We start from the raw sequence: 13,997 nt of genomic DNA, 5'->3' as shown, positions 1-13,997 counted from the left end.
TGTATCTTATGCAGCAACCTGTTCATAAGGTACATAAAACGATGACACCGTCCAACTTGGATGAACCATGTGACGATAGGTTTCTTGTTAATATGAGGCAATGAGGCACACTCTCTTAAAATGCCGGACACTATTGCTTATTAAGAAGGTAATCTTGGTCAGTGGGAAGGGCTTTAGTACACCAAACAACGTAGGCAACCTTCAGTTGGACACCGTACATCATGGGATGCACTCCATATGAGCCAAACACCACTGAAGGCAGTGTATTCACTGTTCAGTTAACAAGTAAGGAGGAACAGGGCGCTCTTGTATCATTGTTAACAAAGGAATACGTTGCATGCTGGGAGATGCATACATGATTAAAACAGTGCTCAGTGGTTATTGCATGAGCCTGGAAATATTTCCTAGAGGAACAAATTTCTCTTAGTGACAGCCGACCAGGACAACCCAGAAATTGACTGGTATTGTTGTAACTCATGTGAAAAAGTTGATTCAGTGTAACTAGCATCTCAGTGTGGATGATATCGTGGTACCAGTGAACTTGTGTTACGGTACCATCCTTCACATTATCACCAGCAGGTTACAGAACTGGAAAATTTATGTGTTTTTCCCCTTTGTTACTTTGGCGATGATGAAGAGAGCTATTACATGGCCACTACTCTGCAGCACCTGCAGTAGTACCAGTTGCAGGTTGACGTGGTGATTTTTGAAATGTTATTTACCAGCCTGAAGCAGAGAATGAGCTGTGTGTGTGGAAATAAATATACACTGACTGAGCAAATGTCATGGGATAGCGGAGCACTGATGCGCAGGTGTGTTGTCTGGGTGCCACACGCCCCCATGCCAGCGGCAGTTGTATAGAGGACCTTGTGAGCAGTGGCTGTGCATGTGACAGGTGTAACATGGGACGTCGTCGTGAGCTGACACCGTTTGAACGGGCTATGGTGGTCGGTGCCCGACGGATGGGAAGTGCGATTTTGGAAGCGGTGCGGGAATTTGGCTTCACATGATCAACCGTGTCCAGGGTGTATCATGAATGGTTGAATGCGGGTGTCACCGTCCACAACAGACGAACAACCAGCCGTCCAGCCATCCTCGATGACCGTGACCAGCGACATCTGAGACGGATTGTCAATAGTGACAGACGTGCAACTGTGCAACAAATCATGGCTCAATTCAACACAGGCCGTGCTAGACACGTCTCCCAGTGGACAGTCTGTAGGAACATGGGTTCTATAGGGTATGGTAGCTGGCGCCGCACACGGGTGCCACTGTTAACCCAATGTCATCGGGGACGACGACGCGCATTTGTCGCCAGTCACCAGGGATGGACACTAGAACAATGGCGTAACGTGATGTGGTCAGACGAATCACGATTTCAACTGCGCCATGCTGATGGGAGGCACCGTGTATGGTGCAGACCACATGAAGCGATGTATCCCGCCTGCCTCGAAGGTCTGGTCCAGGCCGCTGGTGTCCCTGGTATTGTCTGCGGTGCATTTTCCTGGTATGGAATGGGCCCCCTACTTGTTCTGGAAGAGACTTTGAATGGTATGCGGTATGTTGAGCTGCTCGGAGAACATCTCCACCCATTTTTGGCCTTCCAGCGCCCAGACGGTTCTGCGGTGTTTCAAGATGATAACGCGCCGCCATATCGCTTCCACGTCACCCGGGAATGGTTCCTGGAACATGCAGCGGAGGTCCAACGACTGCCATGGCACCCAGGAGCCCCGATATGAACCCTATCGAGCATATCTGGGATGTCCTGGAATGCAGGCTCCGTGCCATGGATCCTGCACCCACGAACAGACCAGTTGGCGGCCGCTTTGCAAACGATTTGGTGTCAGCTGCATCCAGAGGACTACCAGGGACTTATCGACTCACGTCCACGGCGTCTCAGTGCAGTTCGCAGGGCCAGAGGAGGCTCCACACGCTATTAGGTGACTATCCTATGACATTTGCTAAGTCATTGTACTCTCAGCCACTAAAGAATTCCATGGCCGTACTTGGCACTGCTGATAAGCAGTGATGATATTGCTTTTCAGTCATGTGGTCAACTCCTGGAGAACGGAGTGCTGAGGAAGTGTTGAAATGCTCAAGAAATTATGGTGGGTGATTAAGGCTAAATGCCCTGGACTACTCTCGGAAGGTGTCAGTTTGTCCTTGACCATGCCTGACTGATACTGGGTATGCTGTCCGTACAATATTGCAGCATTTCAGGTGGGGTGTATAGCAATGTTGCTACACATGTCACTCTTATAGTCCTGAAATATCCTTATGTGATTTTCACATATTTGGGGACTTAAGCGTGCCATTAGAAGCCAACGACCCATGTAGGATGATGATGTGAAGGTGCTGTTCGACAACACTGTTGTAGCAACAAGCCTGGGGTAACTTCCCTAGAGGCATTCTTTGCCGTATTTCACAGTGAGATAAGTGCCTCGATAGGTGCAGCTACTACATGTTGCTGACTTGAGGTTGGTATGCTTTTATGCCATGTGTTCAGATTTCAACTGACTCGCTTTCATATGTTAGTCTTTTATGTAATTTAAACAAGAACAGCAATCACTTTTTGAAATGATCACTTCAGAATTAAATCAGAATAAATTTGAATCAGCTACACTGTCTACCAACAGGTAATTGGGCACCCATGACAGTAGGTAATTTGACTTAGGTGGTATGCATTGTGACTTGTGTGGGTTTCACATGTCTTGGCAAGTAAGAAAACATCCTGAAAAAAGATGGCATGTGTTGCAGACTTGTCAGACTGGTAAGGTTGTGATCTAGGCTATCCAACAGAGCAGTAGCATCAGAGTTTAAAAAGGCTCAAATTGACTGTAGCATTTGTTGTGCGTAAATGAAAGGTGCATTGAAACTGTGATAATGGTGAATGTTCTGGGTGACAAAGTTCTGACCAGTGGAGATTGCAGTACCTGGACATGTGATATTGTCAGAAATTGTCAAGAAATAGGACACATCTGATGGCCATCATTAGATGGAAGATTTCGGCAGAAGCAGGGGTATCTGTTTCTATGAGACCTTTCAGGAATGAGTCCCACTAACTCGGGTATTCTGGATGAGCAATGGCACATGAGCTACAATTCACAAAGATGGATAAAATCTTGGAGGCTTCTGTGGAGTGATGAGTCTAGATTCACATTATTTCAGTCCGATGGATGTGTTTGAGCGTTAATAGAGAGAGTGTTTAGTGTTCGCCAGGCAATTAGTAGTGGCGCATGATCATGTCGAGGTATTTCTCATACTACACATGAGACAGGTGATGGTGGTGGTTCATGGCAGCATGAACTCAGTCTTACTGTAAAATTCTTGACAATGAACTGCTCCTAACATGGGCAATGCTATGGAACAGACCCCTGTTACTTTCAGGATGACAATGCCGGATGCAATGTTGTGGAGCAGTATGCAGAGAATAGTGTTCACCGAATGAACTGGCCTAAACAGGCCCACTCTCAATCGCATGAAAAACCTTTGAGACAAATTTTGAGTGATTTAGCCAGCTCTCATTGCTGAACTGTCTCAGATGTAGCAATAGGACTGGCAGCGTATTCCAGTGGATGTCCTGCGCAACCTAGTTGAGAGGGAGAGAGGGGGAAGGGAGTTGCTACTGTTACAGCAGCAAGAGGTGGCTCCACAATGTTCCAATGGAGCAAAGACTGCCAGAACAATATTTTATACAGGTGCCCAATTACGTTTTGATAGTATAGTACCTGTGGCACTACAGTTTAATTTGGAAAGCCATAATCATGGTATTTTGGAATTCTGCACTGTGATCTGATGATGTTTTTCCTTGTACACTTTATCCTCAAATCTTAACATTAAATTAATTCTAATATTCAGTTTTCTATCTTCATTGTCTTGTTCTTCCTCTCCACTTATTTTAAAATAGTTATTTGTTTTTTCTTAATGATTCAACTGGCAGTTTGATTGCTTACATGGTACAAATTTTTTTTTAAACCAGCGTCTGGTCAAGATGGTAAATACTGTCACTAAATTTATGTATATGTGAAATTCTTTTTCAGGAGATGAATCTGACATCGTAAATCTACCGCTTGTTAAAACTCCTTCAACTGTTACCTCAACTAAGGAAAGAAGTGGTCCTACAACCCAGGTGCTTCAGGACAATAATCCTAATGCGACTATTTCTACATCTTTTTCGCAAGTTGTTGACGTGTCAGTACCTGAAAATACAACGAGCAACACAAGTGTTCATCATGTCACTGTAGAACATGCTGCATTACCTGCTCCAAACAATGGCGCTGCTGACTCTGCAGGAAAAGCCACTGTCACTTTTAGCATATATGAGTCTAGTTTCGATGTACCCAATCCAGAACTCTGTCCCGATATGGGACGTAATATTCAGGTGATGGTGATAGTAACATCGGCACCTACTCATAAAGATGCCCGTATGGGCATTAGGTATACATGGGGTCATTATAGTCATAGGAAAGATGTATCTATAGCTTTTCTTTTAGGGTCTGTTCAAGATGCACCCAGAAGGAAAGCCTTGGATGCTGAAGGAGATCTCTATCAGGATCTTATACGTTCTCGATCCCTTGACACTTTTAATAATTTAACTTTAAAATCTATATCTATGTTAGAATGGGTAGATGAATACTGCAATTTAGCTAAATATGTTCTTAAGACAGATGATGACATGTTTATTAATATACCTCGACTGTTAGCTTTCATAGACAAAAAGAATAACGAGAAGAAAACTATATTTGGAAGACTTGCCAAAAAGTGGAAGCCAATACGTAATAAGGCTTCAAAGTATTACGTTTCGTTAGATCAATATAGGCCACCTTTATTTCCTGACTTCACAACTGGTCCTGCTTACCTCCTTACAACTGATGTAGTGCATGATATGTATGTTGCAGCCTTGAACAAAATCTATTTAAAGTTAGAAGATGTGTTTCTGACTGGCATTGTGGCACAAGAATTAAAAATAAAGAGGCTCCATGTTAATGAATTCTTTAATAAGCGAACAGCATTGAATGCTTGCAATATTCAAAAGGGGGTTAGTATACATAAGATAAAATACCATGAACAGTTTGATTTATGGGAGAAGTTATTAGGGGGCAAAGCAAAGTGCAACCGAAGAGAAAGTGTGACAGTGTACAGTGTACATGATGAATTTCCCAAGAATGCATATAATTGTACAATTCACAAGACCAGAGATTTTTCTACTCCTGTTAGAGGTCAGGGCTTGGTGTTGGTAGACAGCATTTCTGTACCTGTCGTTAAGAGTACCGGTACTTTATCTTTATATTTATCATCACATTCACTCAGTAGTCATTGCTGTTGGTAACATTCTGTGTTGAACAAAGTATTATGTTGATTTGAGTCTACTTCTCTCTCTCTCTCTCTCCCTCTGTGTGTGTGTGTGTGGGGGGTGTTTTTTCTTTTTCTTTTTTGAATGGAATTTGGAGTCTACGTATTTATTATTTAGAAAGTTCTGCCTGGATCAAAGTTAAATCTTACCAAACATGCCAGTATTATTTGGTAATTATATGTCTTTAATGGATTTTCTGTTGTGCTTTTCCATTCAGAAATTATTTTCTAAATGTTAGTATCTTTACTTTTAACACTTTCCTGTTACCACTGGAGTATTTGATTTCCTCTCAGTTTCTGTTTTATCAAGAAGGAAAATATAGCATAAGAAAAAGCTAAATGAAGGAAGGAAGACATTCCTGCATTGGTAATTATAAATCTTTGAAGGTAATTTATTATGTATTAGCTGTTTTCAATTGTTTTAATCAGTCTGTATCTTAGGATGGAAGAAAGTCAGTATTTTTATTACAAAAAACTTAAAGGTTAAAACATATATTTAAAAATTGTAGCAGTCAATTGAGATTTTGAATGTATTTAAACTCTTCTTTCACTTAAAACTCAGCAAGAATTGACAAACTATTTAGGAATCAGCTCTCCAAAATTGTTAAGCATCTTGTATGTAGTCATTACCAGTGAAAATCCTCCTATATAACTGAATTTTATAGGAATCCATTGTGCCTGTCTCTTCAGAATAGGTTCACATAAGAGATTTTGGTGTGAGTTTAAACTCTGTTTGCAACAACTCTAAGTGCACACCTGTGCTGAACTAATTCACATAGAAGCTTTTAGAGTGGCTGAAAAATCTGCTGATGTGTTGGAGGTTTTAAATTTTGTCTTTCATACCTTAAATTTCTCAGAGATGTAAGAGTTTTTGCTTATTTATGTATGGAGAATAGGCCTTCCATTTGGTACCAAAATCTCATTTATGCCCTCAGAGAGTTACATAGGTTTTTTTACTGGCACATGATAATGTAACCTAAAGAGGATTTTAGATCCTATTTCTCCTGTATACTTCCAACTCTTACCTAATAACCTTGTACGTTTCCAGTATGAAAGCAGTAGTTGACCTAAATAAAACTTACACAAATTTATCATGGACATTTTGTGAAGAATAGTGAACTTCAGTTTGTAAAATACAGTCAATTATCTGGAAGAAAAACTCTTGAGCTACCACTTTGTTTTATCTCTCAGATGAAGAAATTACTGCCTTGAAATTATAAATAATGTTTTGTTGATAGACACAGGCCATTTAGACATATAAAATAGTGTTATATTTTTGACTGGAACACACAGGCTATCCTGTGGCCTTTGGAGTTGTGAAGCAACATTAAGAATTTCATACAAGTGGCCTTAGCCTTTTTGATAGCAGACCTGGACAACTATCAAACAACTAGGTACAGATTTATAACATCAGGTGAGGTAGCCACATCTTAACCCTTAGCCCTTAACCCCTTAGCTCCATTTAAATACCTGCTTGTAGTCTCGTAAGAGATCTCACAAACATATACACTGCACTGCAAATAGGCCTAGTGTATGTTAACAAAATATAATACAAACATATAATACGATAGGTATTCAGGGGCCGTGCTCTGATTTGGTCTCTGAAGTTGAATCTTACTGTCATATTTCCAGCAGTAAGTACACTTGAGTGTGAAATTTCTCAAAGCACACTTGCCAGGATGCAGTCCAGACTTTCTTGTGCATATATTACTGAAACACATGGTTTCACATCATCCTGAAATCTATTTCCACATCATCTTCATGAACACTTCATTACAAATCTCTTTCACTATCACTGAAATGAATCACTTTCATGTAAGTACCTCGCTATTCCTTTCTCACAATCTTCAAATGAAGCCATGTTGCTAAACAACAGCTGTTCTCAAACATGCATGGCCTTTAAAGAACTCCCCTCATAGCTTCTTTTCAAAGAGAAAATAGCTCAACAGGAGTCGACAGTGACATCAGTAGATGGCAGAAGTGTAGTGCTATTCATGCGGGTGTAATCCATCACGGGAGTTACATAGACGGAACAAATCATTGTTGTTTAAGGCTCAATGTTTACACTGTTGGAGCTACCCTGTCATGTAGTTGTAGGCGACTCATCATTTCTGGGCAACCTAGAAATCTGCAAGAAATAGGAACAATCCAAATCATTGGCAAGTAACAGCTACAGTTGACCAACTTGAAATATCTTGGGTCTAAAATTGCTTATAATGGTCATTTAATTGAACATTTAGTATTAATGTAGCCTATAGCGAATGATGACAGGCATCATCTGCAACTGCCAAACGAACCACTTGATTTAATTGGAGATCCATCCTGTTGACTGTGGTATTGAATTTTGGCCATCTGCAAAAGAGGTAGAATGTCGACTAAGGATCTATGGGACAAAATGGTGCAGAAGTCAACCTCATCACTAGATAGATCACGTTTCCAGTATAGTCATATGAAAATAATTTTGTGTTGCACCGATCCATGATAAAATTTGTGACAGTAGATTACACTGGTTTGATGATGTTTGTTGTTGTTTAAAGGGGCCTGACATCTAGGTCATCGGCCCATCACTGGTTTGGACATGTGCTGCAAGCAGAAGCAGATAAAAGTATAAAGATGCGCTACATGCTGGAAGTAGTTGGCCAAAGCAGTGATGGGCCAATATGCTACATGTCATCATGAAGAGCATAAATTTATACCCCTGATAATGCCCACGACTGAATGGAATGAAGATGGTGGAACCATATAGCAGACCCTGCCACTAGGTAGGCCAAATATCATCATCATTGTCATCATATATAATTAGAAATATGCCATAAGTTATTCTTTAATAATGACCATAATACAGTCACTGTTCTGATGGTGGTAAAAATGAAATGTGTTCAACAAGAGGTAAGATAAGCTATGTCCATGTAGCTCATGTACACAGTATTGGGAGGAGTGTTGTTGTGCAGAGTAAGATTCACATAAGGGCAGGATTGCTTTGTATCTCCCTTTATTTTGAATGGGGCTGTAGTCCCTCATGCTTCTTTTTACAGGGTGATTCATAAGGAGTTACTACCACTGTGAAGCTGATTGCCAAACATTTTCAGCACAAAATGTCTTGTGACCATGTGTCCTGTTCTCAGTATGTACAGAGTTACAGTATTTGGAAAGTTATGTGTGAAACACATTTTTCTTGAGTCCCTTTAGTTGGAAGGGTAAAAATAAGCCTTCACAAATAATCCTTGATTTAATTGGCTCATGTTCTGAAGCTCAACATATGTTTTAAATTCCTGAATTGCTTTGTACAAAATTTTAAATTCTGACTATGAAAGTATATGTTTCTTATGGAATAATAAAAAAATTGTTACAAATTGCACCAATTCTAGCCACTGAATGCACAAGTTACATTTTGCATCATTCATGTACAGCCTTAGACAGTTTATATAAGCATTTTCAAAAATGCCAATTCTATGCTATTCCTCGCATGTTTGTGAGCCACGCACGTTGCTCTACGTATCTGTACACAGTTGTTTTTGATTTTTGAACTTCAGAATATGAGCTCTTTAAATAAAGGATTATTTTGAAGAGAGCATTTCATTTTATGCTTCAAATGACAGGAACTAAAGAAAAATATGTTTTATAAACAACTTTCAAATTATCATAGCTCTGTAACTCAAAGACACTGGTTAATACGATATTTTTGTTCAAAATGTTTTCAGGTGTAGATCTGTAGCTCTTCATGAATAACGCTAAAAAGGATAATTTTTTTTTGTAGGGTTAGACTAGGACAGGATATTCAGGAAGTAAACCCATCTGCGTATTCACTAATGAATCAAGTGTGGCTTGAATTGATGACCTACTTGGCTTATACTTATCTCAGAATCATCTTGATTGAACATACTTCCATGTTGTACCATGAGAAGTATAATGGATCTACTGGGTGTTCTGATGGGTTATCAAGGGCTTTTGAAGATCTTCTGGCTTCTGTGGATAGATGTTAATTATCCCTACAAAAAGAAGTTTAGTTCTTCTAGTAGGCCAGGGTATAGGTCCACCCCACTCTGTTCATTGGTCAGGATGTGTAGTATTTACGAAGTAGGATCCAAAACTTTGGGAACTACAAGCACTCAGTAAATCATGAGAACATAGTCTGAAATGCATCCTACCATCCTTCTCCTCTATTATCAGAGTGGTTTCTTCCATGAGCATCGATGCTGTAAATGAAATGGCGTATGGCTTTTAGTGCTGGGAGTGTCCGAGGACAAGTTCGGCTCGCCACGTGCAGGTCTTTTGATTTGACTCCCGTAGGCGACCTGCGTGTCATGATGAAGATGAAATGATGACGAAGACGACACATACACCCAGTCCCCGTGCCAGCAAAATTAATCAACAAAATTCCCAACCCTGCCGGGAATCAAACCCGGGACCCCTGTGACCAAAGGCCAGCACGCTAACCATTTAGCCATGGAGCCGGACATTGATACTGTGATACACACAGATGAATTCTTCTGTTGTTAGTCATGTTTATGCTAATAAGTAAGAAATTTTCAATGTTTAACTATAAGTGTTTTAAATTTTGTCAGCATTTGAGAAAAGCACTTTTGAAGAACTTAACAATGCTAATGGTTGTGTACAGTGACTCTGATGCCAAGATCATAAGTATTTGAGTGGCAGCAGCACTATAAAGAAAGCTAACAATCCAGTGCTGATAACGAATGCTCTGATCAACCTGTGACTGCATGGATTGCATATGCTTGCCAGAATCATTGTCAGTCGTTTTGTGGGCATAGCTAATACTACCTAGATAGAAGTGGCCTCCTGCCAGTGCATTTTGATTGAAGATCTTAATAAGCCTGCTTAATGGTCCCCACTGGTCTGAGTTTTTAGCCGAACATGGAACTTCCATGCTTTAACATCCTGCTATGGTTTGATTCATAATTCACTTCAGTTCTTTTCTTAACTATCGTGGTTTAAGAAAATGTATGAAACTTGTTTTGTTTATATGTCACAATGTGCAGGTGACAGGCTGAGATACAAACATAAAAGTAATACGTTTCTTAATGTCAGACATTAATTAATCAGTTTTAATTTTCATTTGTTTAAACAAGTACGGTAGTTTCTTGTCTAGATGTGACTTTAAAAATATGTTTCCTCATATACAGATTGTTCTCCCAAAGAACTCTTCTCAGGGTCAACAACTTACCTTTTGTATCAGTATTCCCTGTTGTTTCTTCAGTAGTGGCTTCCGTTGGACCTGATTTACTTAGTAATTAATCGGAAATTGGCGTTGAAAGGCTTCCTTGGTGCCTTATACAAATAAATAATGAGTATAGCTTTTTCAATTGCCTTTCCTTTTACTTCTAGTCATAAAAGGAGTGCTAACTCCTAAAATGAATAATCATTTATGATTATTGTCTTTCATATCCTTAATTATTATAAATTTTACTTTCAGTTTAGATGTGCAGTAAGACAAGTTAGTGTGTTTGTGTTAATAAGTATTTATTCTGTTCAATAAATCCACTCTACCTTCTGCTTTTTTAAAATTTAGTTTCAGTGGAGTAAAATTTAGATTAAAATCTCTATCCCTTTCTTTAAATCCAAATCTTTTTCCTTTATGGTCATTGTGCAGTGTGTTCAGGTGCAATATTTAAAAATGTGATGATTATTATATTGGTAATACCAAGTGTATGTTCTCCTTTGAGACTCTTACAGTATTATGGAGCACTCTTGATAGAGAGATATTGATTTCTTATATATGAATGTGACAATGTATTTGACAAAAATTAATGTGGATTTTGCTATATATTCTGTGATCTTAGTTCATTATGCCTTAAATGTTTATTCATAATCATATTATCTAGTGCAACACTGAATAAATAATCTTCTCTTATACTTAAGGAAGGGTATAAATATTCATAGCCATGAGATTGTTTCATGTAAAATATTAACAACATTCAATTTAGTGCATTGTTGAAAACTAAGAGAGTCATTAATTCTTGATGAATTTTGCCACAGAAATTAAATTGTCATGTAACAACTATAGTTGTAGTTGATTACATGTCACAATGCAGATAGCAGCTGGGGAAAATGTGATTTTTCTCTCATGACAGGAACAGAATTCATAGTATGAACAGGGCTTCTGGTCATCTTCATGAACATTATTCATCTGCAGTCACCTAGGTGCTGATTGGGCTTTTGGTATTTTATGGTGATTTTTCTATCAATTAATTGATCACTGCAACTGTTTTTCAACTTGTGTTTATTTATGATGCTCTATCTCTCAGTTACACTAAGCAAAATGGAAATTGCAGCATCATGAAGGGGTGTGCCTACAATGTCTTGTGTGCATGGTGAATGAGTGTGAGGCAGTTATACGATAACACATTCAAGTGCTTCAGTGAACATAATGTAGACTCAGGTCAATTCAGGGTGTGCCCACTATGAGCTGCAGTACATTGTTGAATCCCGCATATTATGGAGTCAATAAGGCTCTGGATCACACCTTGTGGAATTTTCCGTCCATGCTTGCTGCTCTGTGAGAGATCATCCACAGTTTGTGTGACTGAGGGGTATTGTACAGGCATCTTTCCACCATGTCTAGCAGGCCACTGTTAAAGCATAATGGTTTCGAGAGCTTCTCTTGTGAATCCTGCATTGTGAGAGCTGTCATTGTCCTGCCAATCTTATTGTTCTCTCCCTGGTACACCATATTATGATGTATGGTGGTGTAATTGGAATATTCTGTATAGAGAATACTCAAGAAATTTCTCTTAGAGAGCCTAGGCTTTTGTCCCAGAAAGCAGAATACACAGTGCAGTCAAATACAAAATGTAAACAGTTGCAGCGAGAGAATAATTAAGTAATAGACAGATTAGCTTTACCTAAGTAGTGTTTAATATTCACTAGGCCATTAATGTTTCAAGGGAAATAATAGAAAAGCTTGGAGTGGGGTTTTAGAGAAGGAATAGTTATAATCTTCAACATTGAAAATTTATTAACAGTAGAGAACTATATTTTTAGCATATTCAACAAAGATGAACTAATTACCAAATTCAAAATATGAAAGCATGAATACTAAAAGCTTAACCCTTAGTGATAAAATTGCCACAGAATTAAAACTAGAATACAGATTGACATTTTACAATATTTAACAGTTCATACGGCCAATGTATTAAACAGAAAGTACAACTCCATTACAACACATAAAAAAGAGAGAGGAGGATTAAAATGCATCTCGCAAGTAAAGGGCGCATGCTGAGGAATTGCCAATGTTTGAATTAGCATGCTCGGATATGCAGGCTGCCACTTAATATCTTACCCGCAACTCGCACTGTCCAACAGCCGATTTGAGACCACGCCGACATATGCTTTTAGTCATCGTATGGGACATGTGTTTGTATAATTGTAATCAACACAGGCAAAGTTATTTTTGCATTGTCTTGCACTGTTGGCTGTCTGGTTGGTCTTGTTCCTGGTCTTTGAGCATTTGGCCCTTTATTTGACCACTGCTGCCATACACATACCATAGATGCATTTCAGCTAACACATGTAGCTACAACCTACACAGATAAGCCATTCTCGTGCAGGCTAGTTATCTGGGTCCTCTCAATTGGTGACGGTTGTCGAAATCCTGCTCATGACTGTCATCAAGGTATGTTTCACAAGCGAACACTTCATGTCACAGGACCTTGAAGACTATATGTCAAATAAGCCCTACTGGGCTTCGCATACGGCAGGTAGTTCATCCGTGACCAGTCGGGTGGAAAGATTTGTGTGAACAGTCAAATTGGCCTGAAACTGGTATTGTTTACATACCTAGCTGGCTCATTCGATATCTCCAGTATTAACTTGAATGAACCATTCTCTTGTAGTCTTGCAATTTCTTTTAGCCTTGTGTACTTCTAAGATTCTTTGAGAATACACTAGTGACCTGATTTTACACTTGTTTGTTCCTTTCCAACACTTAATACTTTCTGAATTTTTTTTGTTTTTCTGGTCCTTAGATGTTACTCCTTACAAGATTCTTAACAACACATCATAAATGTGAAATTGATGTAATACTGGTATTCTTGTTAGATATCAGGCAGGCCACTGTTAAAGCATAATGGTTTCGAGAGCTTCTCTTGTGAATCCTGCATTGTGAGAGCTGTCATTGTCCTGCCAATCTTATTGTTCTCTCCCTGGTACACCATATTATGATGTATGGTGGTGTAATTGGAATATTCTGTATAGAGAATACTCAAGAAATTTCTCTTAGAGAGCCTAGGCTTTTGTCCCAGAAAGCAGAATACACAGTGCAGTCAAATACAAAATGTAAACAGTTGCAGCGAGAGAATAATTAAGTAATAGACAGATTAGCTTTACCTAAGTAGTGTTTAATATTCACTAGGCCATTAATGTTTCAAGGGAAATAATAGAAAAGCTTGGAGTGGGGTTTTAGAGAAGGAATAGTTATAATCTTCAACATTGAAAATTTATTAACAGTAGAGAACTATATTTTTAGCATATTCAACAAAGATGAACTAATTACCAAATTCAAAATATGAAAGCATGAATACTAAAAGCTTAACCCTTAGTGATAAAATTGCCACAGAATTAAAACTAGAATACAGATTGACATTTTACAATATTTAACAGTTCATACGGCCAATGTATTAAACAGA

The 13,997-nt window shown here is 39.0% G+C and overlaps 1 protein-coding gene across 1 annotated transcript; it reads left to right on the top strand.

Annotated features, from left to right (window-relative positions):
• Nucleotides 1-1,433: 1,433 nt before the first annotated feature.
• Nucleotides 1,434-8,031, top strand: LOC136884802 (beta-1,3-galactosyltransferase 1-like). Its single transcript, XM_068230029.1, has 3 exons — nt 1,434-1,551; nt 4,041-5,232; nt 7,890-8,031. The coding sequence occupies exons 1-3, from the start codon at nt 1,434-1,436 to the stop codon at nt 8,029-8,031; spliced, it is 1,452 nt and encodes a 483-aa protein (XP_068086130.1).
• The last annotated feature ends 5,966 nt before the right edge of the window (nt 8,032-13,997 follow it).

The sequence above is a fragment of the Anabrus simplex genome, chromosome 13 (genome assembly GCF_040414725.1).
Source record: "Anabrus simplex isolate iqAnaSimp1 chromosome 13, ASM4041472v1, whole genome shotgun sequence".
Taxonomy (NCBI): domain Eukaryota; kingdom Metazoa; phylum Arthropoda; class Insecta; order Orthoptera; family Tettigoniidae; genus Anabrus; species Anabrus simplex.
This window is presented reverse-complemented; position numbering and strand designations above follow the sequence as displayed.